Consider the following 16,560-nt stretch of genomic DNA (forward strand, 5'->3'; position numbering starts at 1 on the left):
AATTAAAAATCAAGCCCCATTTAACTCTTCAACGTAACTTAATTAAAACACAGAATACAAAAAGTGGTGCTCTTACTCATATATAAGAAACATAAAACTTAAAAACAGACAATGAGGTCGTATAAACAATTATTAACCTAGTTTGTTATAGCAAATTCTTACAAGAAATTTTCAAAACCGTATAAAAACAGTAGGAATTACAGACATCGATATTAAAAATTTCGCGAACTTAGTTATCTTTAATATCACTGGTTTACTTGCAAACATTATATTGAATTACACTGAAACTTAGTGACTTTTCTCCTTTTTCTCAAATTAAGAAATATCTAACAATATAAAAAAAAACACAAAAGTACTTGTACGAGTATGCATCTAAAAAATGAGAGACAGTAACTCTTATTTTAAATCAATATGCTTCTTCTAACAATCATGTTTTCTCTTGCTGAAGCCGTTCATCACGTGATTGATCCGTTCCGCCAGTCACTTCGTCATCTGATGTTACTGGGAGATTTTTAAACGGTTCTGCAATTGATGACTTTATTGTTGAAGATGAAGTCACGCTGTACAGAGACTTTACTGTCAGTACATATCTGTGTTCAGTTTCCGTCCATATATCAGTTGTTCAGGGGTACAATTAATGGAGTATGTTGAAAATCAAAGCTATGAGCAGGGTTAGGAAAGCCAAAGGCGAAATCAGCAGCGTACCTTTTAAAATAGTATGAGTAAACAAGTTGAGATGATATGAGACAGTGTGCACATAAATTATTTCTGCATTAACGTAAAAAAAGTCTTTGCTTGCCTTGTGAGAGATGCTAATTTTCCAAAAAAAGAATCCATGCGAAGTATTTTAAATTTCTGATTTATATATTTCATGAACTAGATTTTTATTTACACTGGCAAAGAAATAACATGTAAACAATTTTACAATCAACATTCACACATTAAGCCTCTTAAAAATTATACGATAAAAATAGTACGTCAAACAGTTTATAAAAAATTAAAAGAGTAACACTTCAATATGAATATTTACCAGAACTGTTTTCTTCACACATTGCTATAACTGCGCCAGAACATCCGGCATAACCTGTTGATTCGTCACTTCCGTCGTCGCAGTCTGATGCGCAGTCACACATGAACGTTTTGTCTATGCACGTTATACCACCTGACTGGCACGTAAACCATCCGGTAGGACACAACTGTAATGGTACAAAGTGGAATAAAAAGAAGATATATGATGTAATTGTTATATAAATATCCGATATGTGTACATTTTACAGCTGTTATTTTAAAAGCAACAATATTGAAAACAATGCATTCTTTCAATATCCGTTCAGTGATGAGAGAGAGAGAGAGAGAGAGATCTTAAATCCTTTACAGAAAAATCTTTTTTTATTCTACACGTTATTGTTAACTGTACCTCATGCATATTTTGCATTAATTAAGAAATGTACGTAGTCTAAAACTGATATCATCACTAATAAATCCATTGTTATCTATACGTTGAATATAATTATCTTACGTTATTGTACATTAAGTAAACTGCATCTTAACCTTAAGTAAAAGCCTACACAATATTGTAACCTGTATGTCGAGTAATTTTTTTACCTGTATGGAAACCACATATTATTGTAACCTATATCTGGACCATATTTTATAACATGTATGTGGGCTGTATGTGAATGTTAATTGTCGTTGTTACCTGTACATAGGCTCCGGCGGCCGGAGTGGGACAGGCTTGACTATTACAATCCTCCAACACACTAGAATCACCCAAACAGCTTTTACCGCCATTAGCTGGTTTAGGATCGGTACAGGTGCGAGCACGTGACCGTTTCCCGCCACCACATGATACAGAGCAGGTTCCCCAGGCGCCCCACTGACTCCAGGCACCGTCGACTGTTCACAAAAAATGTTTTATAATAATTGTAATCAGTGATTAGAGATTTGGAAATTTATCAGTCGATATCCAACAAACTGGTAAACGTATGCTTTCTTAAACAAGATATTTCCTTTTTGTTTACACTGGGGCTAATCTTTTAATTACTCTTAAACGATAATTGATCATATGTATCCGTTAAATGTATTGGGGAAAACGTACGATACGCAATTATGATTTATATTAAGGCACATTGCCAATTCTGATCTTTCGAGCATTGTCTTTAAAACAAGCGCAATTCAATCATGCATTGTGTCTGAGTGCAGGTATTTTATTTTGATCATTCATACGTTAAATGTATGATTTAATAAATATAATGATATGAAATAAAACAGAAATTTCAAACTTACTGATACAGACTTGTGTGTTACAGTTTTGATTTTGGCTTATCGCCCCTGAACAGAGTGCACCGCCATACTGTGGAGCAGGATTAGAACAACTGCGCCTGCGCACCTGTGTTCCTCCGCCACAAGTTACGGTGCAGGTGCCCCATGTTCCCCAGTTAGAGAAACCACCATCAACTAAATGGAACAATAAAAACGTGTTCATTGGTAGGATTTTTGTCCCTATCTGTTAAAATTAATTCTCAAAAGCATATTTCATACAAAAATATTTGATTTCCTAAGAGCATCCATGTAAGGTAACTTTATGAACAAAATTAGTAAAAAAATCAATTCCTTTGAATATTTAAACGTTAATTAAACAAAGCAAATTGACTTTTGGTACATTAGAATTGGACTTACTAGGACAGTTCTGAGTGTTACAGGACTGACTGGAGGACGAAGATCCGGGGCACGTCAGACCGCCATATTGAGGGGTGGGGTTAGAACAGCTTCGTGAACGCCTCTGTGAACCTCCCCCACAAGTCACGGTACATGTACCCCAGGAGCCCCACGATCCCCAGCCTCCATGTACTATAAAAGAAGAAATGTTGCTTTACAGATTGCCATGCAGTATACAATAAAATCGTTGATCAGTATGGATCATTTTTCATGATATTTAATGTTTCTCACCTGAAAAGATACTATGAATAAGCCGTTCAAATGTTTGGACACTGAATATTCTTTTTTAAAAAAACACACAATTTTCCTATGGAAAAGACAGCCTAGTTACAGACCATTCAATACTTGCGAAATTTACAACACTTTTTTAACAGCACTGACATAATTGATTTTTAATGACAATCTTTGGACCTTATTGATGAATCAACAACAGGAATCTAATACCAGTAAGAGTCACAATGCTCAACTGAGATACCTTGGTCCTCCATTACTTCAAATCAAAATATTTTTAATAATTTTTACTTTTTTCACATGAAAACTTCTTTCCCATACTAGGGCTCTATCCTCGTTCGAAAGGGTCATGATATAACCTAGCTGAAAACAATCCATCCTTGAGATGTTTCAATATTATTCTGACCTTTTCTCCATTGCTATTCTGCCAAAGAAGGAATTGTAAATTGGGTATAAAAGCTGCATTTTTAGCCTCTAATCCTACAATCCATTATTTAAAAAAATCAACATCCCTGCATAGAGTGGCCATATCCATACTTCAAATGAATTTTTCAAATCCTTTACAAAATATTTATCCTATATTGTGGTTCGACCATACCCAGGATGCCATGATTTCATTTGAAAATAAAAATGAATCTTCACTATAAGAGGATTATTGCATAACAATCTCACTTCTCAAGGTACTGTTATTTCAGAAGATTTTTAAAAATATTTTCGTTTATATTCTATTTACATTTTTGATCCCCTATTGAGTTACTATCTTTCCCAAGGAGCCATGGTTTAAAAAAATGAATATGTACTACCTGAGTAGAATTGCTTATTCTTTTCTGTTCTTTTTGAGAAGAATTTTTTTTAACTATTTCTTATATATTTGTCCAGTGTAAAAATTTAATCCCCCTAATGTGACCCAGTGGTTCCTGAGAATATGATTTGTGAATAACTCTAACAAATTTCCAAATAATTTTTAATTATGTCACCTTGACAGAGGACCTGGCCTTTCATTTTAATACATTTGAATTCTTTTTATTCAAGAATGCTTTGTGGCAAGTTTGGTTGAGATTGTCCTAGTGGTTCTTGTGAAAAAATCTAAATATTTTCTAAAGTTTACAAGCAGACGAACAGACAGACGGGCGGACGCCAGACAAAATTTGATTTAAAAAACACACTTGTGCTTTCATCTCAGGTGAGCTAAGTTGTAGGGACCTCTAATGAAGTTCTTCAAATAAAAATATTTAAAAAAGAAATATTAAAAATATTTATATCCTTACTTGGACAGTTGTGCGTATTGCATCTTTGAGTGTCGGATGAAAACCCTGAACAATAAGCTCCGCCATATTGTGGAGTGGGGTTACTACAAGATCGGGATCGAGATTGGACTCCGCCTCCACAAGTCTCTGTACAGGTAGCCCAAGATCCCCAGCCAGCCCAGAAACCGTCAACTGATTACAAAATTGAATCATTAAATCAATTCACTTTGACGTAATCTAACACTCTGTGATTGTACAAACAGCAAAGCTGTCAATTTATCTTTCATAATTTTATTGTAACTAGGAGTTCAATGTAAATTGTACATGTAATACGCCATTTTGGACTGTTTCCTGATTTTTAAAATTATGTTTTTGCATTTCGACGAACTGTATCCCACTGACAGATTGAACTTTTTCATGGTTGAAGCGTTAGTATTTAGTATGCTATACGTGTCATAAAAACATTTTTTTTTACCAAGCAATACCTACATCGTATTTATTGATAATCTTTTTTACGACTGCTTACTTGGGCAGTTATGTGTGTTGCAACTTCGAGAGGATGTACTTGATCCGGAACAACTCTTTCCTTGATACTGAGGGGCGGGGTTTGTACACGTTCTGCTTCGTGATTGGACACCCCCACCACAAGTTAAGGAGCATGCACCGTAAGAACCCCAAGATGCCCAGTTTCCATCAACTGTAAAAATACAATATTAGGTAATTTTTTTTCACTTCAATTAAAAGTTCTTGAAGTGAAATAATTTTTTCAGGACTTTTTTCGTCAAGATAATTGAATGAATTAAAAGTTTATCTAAATATTGATCAATAAACTCACTTGGACAGTTATGAGTGTTACAATTTTGAGATGAAGAAGTGGATCCAGGGCAAGATTTTCCGCCATGTTGAGGGGCGGGGTTAGAGCAGGACCGACTTCTTGATTGTGTCCCTCCACCACAAGTTTTAGAACAGGACCCATACGATCCCCAAGAGCCCCATTTACCGTCAACTGAAATAAATAAATGAACAGTAAATTAAATTCCTTTCCCAGCTTTGGGTGATTTTATCAGTATTCTCCGTATAACTTTATACACTGATTCCATGAAAATGTACACGAATGTTGACATACTTATATACTTATATATTAAAAGAGATAAATGCAAGAACGTTTTTAACTCACTTGGACAAGCAGACAGTGTACATGTTGCAGTTGATGTAGAACTTCCAGCACAGTAACTTCCGCCTCCTGCTGGGGCAGGATTGTTACAAGATCTTGAGCGGGATTTTGAACCACTTCCGCAGGTCACTGAGCATGCACCGTATGACCCCCAGGATCCCCAATTTCCGTCCACTTCAAATTGAATAATATATTCTGATTGAAATTTATCTAACTCAGATATGGATACATTTTTATGTATACTTTTAATTGTTCATACTAAATCAAAAGCAAGAATTTGAGAAATATCTTGTACCATTTGCTTTACTTGTACCTGAGGTATTTTTCTTCATTCTATTTAGTAGTCAAAGAGAGAGTTAACAAAAAATCTGTCTTCCGGGCTACCATACCTCTGCAGGGATTGGTTGGCGAGCAAGACGAAGTTTGAGTCCCTGGACCAGCACATTGTTTCCCATCGTAGGCAGGGGCCGGATTGGAACAGGTTCGAGTTCGAGTTTTAGTTCCAGTTACCGTGCCAGAAGTAGGTTGACATGTCACTGAGCATGCACCATATGAAGTCCAACTAGCCCAGCTACCGTCAACTAAAATAGATAATTATATCCTTATTCATGAATTGTTTCCTTAAAAAAAAGATGCTTTGTTTCAATTACAACATTGACTCACCTGGTGGAGGTTTAGCGCAGTCTTCGTTAATCTTTCCATCGCCGTCATCATCTATCAGCATAAATAAATGACGGATTTAATTATCAACTTTATCATTAAAAAGAAATGGTAATCAGTTATTGAATAGAAAGATATCTTGCAGTTGGTTAAGATTTTTATCAAAGCATACAAATACCAAGTCTAAGATAATTTCCTTGTTAACATTAATTTTTCACCTTTATTTTTGTTTTCCGGTGTACACAGTTCCTCGTCAATCTTGCCGTCACAATCATTGTCAATACCGTCACCCGTCACAGTCGGCGTAGGAATACAAATCTAAGCGATATCACATACTCTATGAATATTCAACATAAAAACAAAAGTCGGCGGAGGAATACAAATCTAAGCGATATTACATACTCTATGAATAAGCAATGTTTAAACAAGTTTCATTTACATTACTTCATCGTTCTATTAACTTCAAAGTTGAAAGCTATTTCATTTATCGAATTCATTAACAATTTTTGTTAAGGTCACGTTGGAACAGATTTATATACTGTGCGTCTAATGCGTTTTCATAATATACAATTTTGCATAATGAAGATAGAAGAAGTAGAGTTTTCTCATGTTTAAAATTCAAGATAATACCTTACTTTTTTCATGGAAAGACACCCAAAGACAACAAAAATAGAGGCAAATACTTACAGCGTTAACTTTGGCCATTCGCATACCAGTTGTGAATCCATAAGTCTCGTAATTTGCCTGCCCATACAGGAAACCTCCAAAGATGGCGATTGGAGAGGTGTGTCTGACGGTGTGGGTTCCCTCCGAGATAGATATATAACCTCCAATCAGATTGGTTCCTGAGATTTTATTAAATTTGGTGTTTGTTGGAAAATTTTTTCCGTCGATTCTTAATCCAGATGCTTTGCTTTCTTCTATGATGAACATGAAGTAGTTATTATAAGAACCGAGTGAGTATTTTGGAGTCGTGAAAGTGTAATCGGCACCGTATTGTTCAACAGGGGGGATAATCATCATAGCAGGGTCAGATTTCTCGGAGGAACTCTGCTGGGATTGGACAAATTGGACCACCATGATAGGTTTGTCTGCCACAATTTTGCAATAAGCCTTAGAAGAAATCAGTTTCTGCACCATGTATCCCGCCTTGCTGATTGTAAAAGATGAACTATATCCACCTGAGATCGTTACTTTGGTGATGTCTTCGCTAGCAATAAACTTGAAATAATCTCCAACGGTTCGCTTGGGTATGGGAACTGTAGCAAAGGTTTTTCCCCAGGTGTTGACAGGAAACATTTGTTCAACTAAGTGGTCAGAAGACCCACCACGCCCAATATTTGTTTTCCTGTTCCCGGAGAAGACGGACACAGGCTTAGTTGATTTGACGTAACTTCCAGTGAGGTCACCACTCGTGACCAAGTGCCAAGTATCGTATTTATGAATGGTTTCCTTTATTACATTTCCTTTATAGTAATTTTTTCCTGCATAGTTAATGTATTTACTCCCAATGTGCTGAGTTACTGTAATGCTGACGGAAGTAGAGTCCTGAACACCCACCACTAACAGTTCACTCTGCTTTGAAGGAGGATACCACGTGACCAGGTAGTACTCATCGGATAGTACATCTATTGGTAGACCGACGAAGCCGTCACAGGAGTAGCGCTCCTTGTTGACGCCGTAAATGACCACTTCGTCAGAGGCCTTAACTCGGATGCCTTTACTGGACTTACTAGATCCCGCCATTCTAAGAAAATATAAGTATTTCTTATATTTTTTATAATTATATAATTTGCTAAGAATAATATCTGTGTAATTCATGCCAAGTTTACGTTATTTATAGAAAGATAAGACGCGTCTCCTTTTCTTGCCATTCATTTCTCCGAGTCACAAATATGTGGTTATTCGAAATCTTAAAACTATTAATTGTTGAAAATAATCCAGCTGTTATCATTATTTTCCTATACTTCATCCCTTTTTGAAAGACCCTAAATATCATTTAATGAAATGAGTATCTAGCATTAAACGAACCTGATGCTTGGACTGAAAAACAGCTGTTTGACCTGCCCTGCTGTGACACTGAAGGACTCGGAAATCCTGGGGTTAGTACATTTGGGGGAGTCCACTGTCACACTGACTGTGGTGGTGCGGGAGGTGGTGACAAAGAGCTCCACATTTATAGAGACGCCATTGTTTTCCATAAAACCAATGATAAACTCAGTTCCTCTGTTATCTGGGGCTCCTAATAGAGCAATGCAAGGGAACAAGAGAGGTATGAAAAGTCAACGCACATCGACTATATTCCAATTTCAACAGAAAATGTTTGTTGCGACTTTTATAAAATCAAACAAAGAAAATTGAATTTAAAAATAATAAAGTAAGGTTCCTTTAAATTATAAAATTTCCCTTACCCAGGTTTTTGTGTCACATGTTTTTCTGCCCCGTCTGATATTTAAATTTTTCTTGAGATTTAGTATTCTTGCTACTTATTTAGATTTCATTTCCTCTTTCTTCTGTTTGAAAATGTGCTCTATTTAAAAAAATCGTTTTGCTGCAAGAGGTTTTTTTTTACTCCCCTGAGTTTTTCTTTGCCCTCTTTAAAGATTTAACGTATTGTTTTAAGTGAATAGTGAAAAAATGTATTTGTATGTCAATGAAATAAAATCTTCTATGCTATCTATATATATCTATAGCTTAAACATTACTTACCTAAAACGATGGCTGCTAACGCTAGAAGCGTCGCGACACTCCGTTTTAAGCCACCTTAGAAACAAAAGTATTTTATATTTATTTGATTCATCAAACAGTTACATAAAACATAAATTCATTGACATGAAAATTTCACTTCGATTTTATAAACTAACACTTGCTCATTTCAACTTATTGAATCGGGAAATTTTTTATCTGTCTTAACATAATTTATTTTATATCTCGCCTTTTTCTATATTTTTCCCAATTTACCAGTTTGATTTCTTTGTCATTGGTAACTTTATTTGAAAATATACTCCAAAACAATCCCTTTGTCTCAAACATTTTTTATTATTTCAAAGATTTATTTAAAAAACGAAAAGAAATCATTTTGCTATGGCTTTCTAAATAATATTATTTAAATCCAATTGAACTAAATCACTTCCCTTTATTAAAAAAAAATACAAGATATAAATTTAGATTTTCCAGGTGCAATTTTACATTCAAACCGACACACTGTAACTTAGAATCTCCTGATTTTTTTTAAAATAATTTTTTTTGTAAAATTTTTAATCCAGGTTCCAAATTGAAAAGTAAAAAAAATATTAAGGTAAAGAGACCGAGGCAGGCCTATGGTATGATTTGCTTAAATGTTTCTCATTTTTTTTTTTAAATTAGGAGACGTACTTGTAGTTAATCAATTATATCTTCAGCTATTTCAGTTATACATTCATTCAATTTAAAACTTTAAACTCTAAATATGGGTACAATGAAATATGAAGATAACAAACAGTTCGTTTTTCAATTTCAGATTTTTGAGTGTCACTATATTGAAACAAATTATATTTCTCACCCATTCTATAGGAGATCCTTGTTTACTGAAGAAATAAGAAGTGTATTTCCTGTTTTATACAAGATTAAAGTATTATAATTATAAAACTATGTGAATCTAAGATCTGGCACTGTATCCTTGAAGGTCTTATTAATAATTACCCTCGGACATTGCCACGAATGATTCAGCAAATAGGAATACCTTTGGCATTCAAATTAAGAGTTATTTGTTTAAAAAGAGTACACGTTTGGCAATTTTTTTTAGATGTCATTAACATGTTTTAGCTTAATAATTAATTTTGGTCAAAAGTAGATAGAACTCGTTTCTATTTGTTGGCCTTAAACACTACATCAATATTAATGCTAACGTGATATTTAATATTGATGATTTTGATTCACAAAGTATTTCTGGGTATCAAATATCACCTGCAGATGGCATATGCTGAATTTTTCAAAATGATTTGAGGTTTAAGAATTTAAACTCCTGAAATACGTTTCTACCTCCATTATCGACGGTGAACCCCATGGACACACCATATCGTCGACATTGCTAATAAAAACTGTATTGATACTGAGCAGTATTTATGATTCTGTTACTCGGTTAGAATCCTAAGATTTCTTTGACATTAATTTCCCTTTGTGGGAGAATGTCTCATTTATTTTTGAAATAGATAATAAAATCTCTGTTAAATTTTAAAAGATTTTCAATGAAGTCTGTAATCTCACATCATTTATGTTTCTTTGTAAGTTCCATAGAACCAGTTCGATTTATTTTTTCTAAGAATTACATTCCATGTGATATCTGTTCTTTATATAATAACACCTTTGTTAAAGATAAGTTTTATTAATTCAAAGGTGTTTTAATATACATGAAACAATATACATGTATCAAAGATGAATATTGTTTTATCAAAAAAAAAAAAAAAAAAAAAAAAAAAAAAAAAATTCCAGCAATACATAGTGATAGAGTGTTCCCAAAAATTGTTGAGAATTTTTTCGTGAATTTTTTTTTCAAAATATTTTAAAATAAAACATTTATAGTTTGAAATCAAATTTTAATCAAAGTACCGTCGATTGCTATGAGTACTTTTGAAAAAGAAAGCCTATTCTAGATGTTTACCATCAAAGAATTGCAAAACTAGGGATACTACTGAAACACTGAGTATTCCATTGTCAACTATTGAGTCACGTGAGACAAAATATTGAAAAATAGAAAGGAAATCGGCAGAGGGAAATAGCTGGTAGGGCTAGGAACCCCATTTTTCTACACTTTGTCTTGTTTTACAGAGCAAATATCGAAGCCTTGTTTGATCTGTGAATGCTAGTTTACTTAAAGTACAAATTATTTTCCTTAACTGAATTCCTCTTCTTTTTTAATATTTTGTATCATACAATACAAGTAGACAGTGAAATACTCGGTATTTCAGAAAAATCGCAAGATTTAACAATTTCTTGCTAAATAGGCTTTCTATTTTCAATAGTTTTAAAAATTAATGGGAGGCTCAGTAATTTCTGGGAACACTATACGAGGGATGTCCCAGAAAAACGCGAACATTTTCAATATTTTTTGTTTCACTTATAAAGTTTTAAATTTGCATGCATTAAAATCAACATTATTTAAATAATTCACAGAAATTTTAGTAAAATATCTCAATAAATAACATTTTTCTCTTCAATAAACGAATCATCGAAAATAGCTGCCGGTGCACCGACGACGTCAAACATACATGTAGCTCGTGGAGTTCCTGAATTTGTTCAGGAATCGTGCGTCTTTAAAAATTCGTTCAAAGCATAAATTCGATACAGCATTTTATTTTCTTTTAGTTACCGACTTACATTTCACATGTACTACATTTAAGAATAAATCAAGGAATATTAATAAATTCTTTTAATAGACAATTTCCGAAACCCAATCATAGCCTACCTGCTCGAATACTTAACGGTGGTCTCCACGGTGACGTCCAGCTCTAGCCTTTTCAGTTTGTCGTCATTTTTGTTGGTCTACCAAACGCTTCTTCCATCGGATAACCAGTCCATTCATCTTTTAATCTTTTTTCTATGTATAAACCTCTGACCGATACATGTATTTGTGTTGTTCCCTTGTTCCCAGCTCTTTTTCCGTATGTACAGGAGTCATACCATGCTCCACACAACACTGAGCGATAATTTGGTGCGCCGCATTATTGCTCGACGTCGCCGTTTTTTTGGCAATACCTAATTTATGGTGTTTGTGCATATAACGTCATATTTTTGTTTGTTATGATGTCAGATTATTATAATTTTTTATACAAATGAGTACTCTAGAACACAAAGTTTCTGAGGATATAATTTTTGTCACATTATATTTCCGAATAGCCTGGTAATAAAAAAACATTGCTGTCAATGCTATTTTTGAAAGTCGAGAAATTGCCATGGGCCAACCACCTATACTTAACAACCTTTAAATGTTGTTTATAAAGAATATGGCATTGGAACCTTAAATTATTTAGCCAAAATAATAAAAGTATCATTTCCCAACATAATGCCAACAAGAGGCCCATGGGCCACATCGCTCACCTGAGTCATCTTGAACCAGCTCTTCAAATTTAAAAAAAAAAATTTTTTTTATCTTTCCTGACATGAAATATTATGACCTTAGGTTGTACTAAGTGAATGAAAATGGGGATGCCTGAATTTCAAGTTCACGGACCAAATGTGTATTTATACGTAGAAGTATGAAGGCTTTAGACATGTTCATACTATTGTTTCTTTTATTACCCCAAGACTCTTCAAGCTTATTCTGCATTATTTACAAGTACAATCAGTTATTTAGCTCCTTTCAGTCAATAAGAAAACTCATAATTGTGATTGTGTTAGAAAACTTTATTCATTTACAAAAAAATTATGCAAGTCTTAAGTGATAATCTGCAGACAACACTATGCAACTTTATAAGGGAAAAAATAAGAGATCAAATGTTAAACAAGCTGGTATAAATCAAATTATGTTGACAGATTTGAGACTTCAGTATACACATATATAATTTGAAATATATTACTCATTTGTTGTTAAACTACTTTCATGTTTATACATGTGAAGTAATAAGTAAAAAACATGTATTTTGTAATCAGTATACAATCATAATTAAATCTGAAGTTAAAAATTGCAAACCACAATAAACAATGAAAAGTAAACAGCATGGAAAAATTTAAGTAGTGCTCACATGAAAATCCAGTGATAATATGCACACGTGTCTTAAGTTGGTCATTTAAAAAAATATAATCAATCAATATGGATAACCTTTCCCAATGAAAAAGGGAATGATTATGTGTAAATGGATGAGAAAAAAAGTTTTTTTTCCCAGGTTTTGCTATATACAAAATATTTTGCCTTATGTTTTAATTGTTCAATAATAATTGACAATATAATGATGTTTATTTTGACTATATAATTGCAATACCAGAACCTCAGATTCAAAGAATTTTATTGAAAAATTAAAGGATCTTTTTTTTCTAGAGTTTTTTAAAATTCTAAGTGTAGTAATATCATGTGTTTTCATTTAAGAGCATTTTTTCCAATATTTTTTTTTCTGAAAGAGGTAGGTTTACCTCCCTTTACGGGCTGGCCATTGACCCCCTCTTTCCATACTTACCTGTAAATTACATTTTGTACACGACAGAGTTGACCTAATAGAAGTCATCATTAATTACTTGATAGTCACAAAATCTACATGTCCCATGCTAGTTGGAATTCATTTGAATCAACAAATCTGAGATTTCACAATAAAACATATATTGTATAATGTAATTATTTAACATGTAAGCAATGTGATTGTTATTTAGACATGTTTTCAAGTTTTAAATAGAAATTCACAATACAAATAAGATGAAATTAAAGTATAATTAACATTTTTTATAACCAGTTTTATCACACTTTTCTGGCAAGCAAGTTAGAAAACTGACTGGCATCCATGCATGCAAGTAAATGTTCAAAATAATTTGAGCAAAAGTCTTTCAACATGTTCAATGAAGAGATCAAATTCGATGGTTTCCACATTCTATAAGGTGTCACATATTCATTTCAGTGATTTATTATATCAGTCAATTACTTCTGGGAGTGTCAAATTCACATACAATTGTTTAAAAGAGTCAGAATCACAGCTAATGGCATGGTTTAGAGTCACAATCACTGTTGTCTATGAAAGAATATCCTTCCATTGTAGAAAGATCACAAGGTATCACAATAAAATGCTCCAAACAGAAAAATTCAGTTTTAAGTATAAAATATAATCCAAATGTCACAAAGGAAGAGATGGAGCATGACTTCTGAAACATTATACTGGTTGTGAGACACTATCCCTCTAAACAGTAATACATGTACTCGCAATGGAAAAGCTATATCCTATAAAATTAACTACAAAAAGAATATTCAGGATTACATGTAACAATAATGGAAGCAGAAAAATTTCAACAAATATTCAAAACTATACATTGTTAAATACCAGTATAATATATACATATACATGAAAAGGGTTGTTCCTAATTTTACAAATTTTGAGAAATAAGCTGAGACTTCAACAACAGACCTACAGGTAATAGGTGAAAATGTAATTATTGTATGAGTATGACCTTATCATTTTAATTTAAATATGCATTAATAATTCAGTGTAACTTGTTGTAATAGGGGGAAAAAATTACAAAGGAAATCTGAATTAAGCCATGAGTAAACATAATTATATACATCAATACAATATTATAAGAATTAAATATGCAAAGGACAGTCTTCACCTCAAAAACAAATGTATTATATAACAAAGATAAGGTATAAAATTAATATTTTCAAAGGTTAATTTTTTTATAATAAAAAAATTATAATTTATATGTTATAAGCCAGGTGTCTTACAACTAAAACTGCCTAAATAGGACTAATACCCCAACAAGCAACTTGGAAAGATATATACTTAAATCCTGCAATCCTGCTAAAATTATACTGCTAACTCCAATGGCCTGAATCTTGTTGACTGTAATTAGCTGAAGATCATGATAATCTCTATCATCATAGTACAATATCACCTTTTACAAATAAACATAACATGAGATCATGACAGACCTCTTTTTCATGAGCAAACTTTGCCAAAGTATGTCCTGGTGCATGTTTAATCCAAAACCAAAATTTTGTCTGCCTGTCAGAATTAAACAATTTGAACTCTGTGACCTTGATCTTGTCTAAATTACCTTTCTTGATTTGATGGTCATGCATATGACCATTATCATAAAAAAATTTAAAAATAAAAACTTCAGATATTGACAAAAACACAGACAGATGGACATGGTGATTCCAGTATACCCCTCAAACTTTGTTTGAGGGGTATAATAAAAGACTGGAACAAAGGGGATGAGGGAGGGGGCATTCTTACGCATCTCCCTCAGAAAGGTGTTTACTTTGGTGCCCCATTGTATTTAATGCACAGTCTTATCAAATGTGCAGTATACCATTTTATGATCTGACCAGTATGCTTCAATCACATCTGTTCGACATGGGGAAATGTTTGTAAAAATCAAGTCAAGTTTAGAACCAGAGTCATGAGTAGTCTTATGCACAATTTGTTTACAATTAAAGCCCTTCTCCATAAATGTTAGAAAGTCTGTATGCCCAGCAAACAAATCAAAATTAAAATCTCCTAAGAATACCAAATCTTTCTGGTCATCAATCAAGGGTTTTATATGCATTTCCACATTTTGTTTAAAATCCCCAAAAGAGCAAGATGGATATTTGTAAATAAGTACAACTTGGACGTCTCTACTTTGGTTTAATTGTGCATGTATAATGATGAACTCCATAGAACCACTGTTCCACTTTGAGATGCAGGTTGTTTTGTAATCATTTTTCACATATATTGCTGTTCCATGATATGGGCGTCTGTCCAGATTATCTGTACTCTCATGGTTAAATACTGCAGTGTATCCCTGTAGTTGATAATTTTCTGCTATATCTGCACTAGTTAATCTTGTCTCTGAGAATCCAACTACATCTGATGCAACAATATTTGGTTCATTATGAATTTGTGGGAAGTGTTTATGAAGTGATCTACAATTGTTGAAAGCAATTTTGAAAGAATGCAAATCAACCTGGTATAATGGGACATAACAAAGTTGTAGTGGTGCTTCTTTTTTCATTCTTTCCATTTCCTCTACCACTTGGTCATCCATAGCTAATGCCTGCTCATTGAAGTTTAGGATGTGCAGATGATCTACTGAACGTACCCGGCTTAGTGCTACATAGTGAATATGTGGATTTTTCCTTACTTTAGTCTGAGACAAATCAATTACAATTTCATCAACAGTGCAACCTTGGGCTTTATGAACTGTCTTCCCTGCAGCTGGCCGTAATGGAAATTGAATCCTCTGAAAAGTATTGTAATTCAATACAAAAGACCGCTGAACTTCAAAAATTGGTGTCCAGTCCTCAGTAATTCCATCATGAAACAAATGTTTGTATTTCTTGCGAGTTGTTTTTCCAATAGCAGAGTCTAAAAAATTTACCCAAACAATGCTTGGTCTCAATATGCCTTCCATTCTCCTTTCAATTAATTCTACCTTACATGATGACCCATTTGTTAAACCATCTGATACATCAACGTTGACTGAGATATCATATATCATCCCAACAGCAAGAATCAATTTTTGCATCAAATTAGCAGTTTTGCTAACATCATCTGCTTTGGATAAAGACCTCAGCAGCTTTTCCTTAAGTTCCTTTGAATAATCCTTAAGAACAGTATCCACTGAATTCACTGTGACTTTTTCTCCTTCAAGTTTTTCAATCAACTGATTGTTGTATGCATCTACTTTAGAATTCTGTGTAAAGAGATGAGGAGCATGATGTGGATAATTCTCACTTGTTTCTGTTATCATGCATCTGTGTATTACATTCATGTCTTCTGCTGTCATTGCATTGTAGCGAAGACGATTGAGAAGTTGAGCAAACTGAAGATCATCTTTCTGACGCATTATTTCATCCAGCTCAAAAATACA

At 33.4% G+C, this 16,560-nt stretch overlaps 1 protein-coding gene across 1 annotated transcript; it reads right to left on the reverse strand.

Moving 5' to 3' along the window:
• Positions 1 to 606: 606 nt before the first annotated feature.
• Positions 607 to 16,536, reverse strand: LOC133193009 (uncharacterized). The gene is made up of 17 exons (XM_061329009.1): positions 15,019 to 16,536; positions 14,487 to 14,598; positions 8,740 to 8,793; positions 8,062 to 8,278; positions 6,718 to 7,777; positions 6,249 to 6,348; positions 6,034 to 6,084; positions 5,760 to 5,951; positions 5,374 to 5,544; positions 5,032 to 5,202; positions 4,723 to 4,893; positions 4,218 to 4,388; positions 2,680 to 2,850; positions 2,287 to 2,457; positions 1,700 to 1,896; positions 1,031 to 1,196; positions 607 to 705 (listed from the first exon to the last, which is right to left on the reverse strand). Exons 1-17 carry the CDS (start codon positions 16,534 to 16,536, stop codon positions 635 to 637), a joined length of 4,764 nt encoding a protein of 1,587 aa, XP_061184993.1. The 3' UTR covers positions 607 to 634.
• Positions 16,537 to 16,560: the final 24 nt, after the last annotated feature.

This window comes from Saccostrea echinata, unplaced genomic scaffold (genome assembly GCF_033153115.1).
Source record: "Saccostrea echinata isolate AGI-Se365-2 ecotype Australia unplaced genomic scaffold, CSIRO_AGI_Sech_v1 ptg000025l, whole genome shotgun sequence".
In the NCBI taxonomy this organism is placed as follows: domain Eukaryota; kingdom Metazoa; phylum Mollusca; class Bivalvia; order Ostreida; family Ostreidae; genus Saccostrea; species Saccostrea echinata.

What these genes read in the sequence shown, in the direction of transcription:
- LOC133193009 (XM_061329009.1), bottom strand. Translation starts at nt 16,536, where the DNA reads ATGCGTCAGAAAGATGATCTTCAGTTTGCTCAACTTCTCAATCGTCTT. An exon ending in CTGCGCTAAACCTCCACCAG is followed by an intron (nt 5,952 to 6,033) that starts GTGAGTCAATGT and finishes TATCTATTTTAG; the next exon opens with TTGACGGTAGCTGGGCTAGT. An exon ending in GTGTGAAGAAAACAGTTCTG is followed by an intron (nt 706 to 1,030) that starts GTAAATATTCAT and finishes CTATTTTAAAAG; the next exon opens with GTACGCTGCTGATTTCGCCT.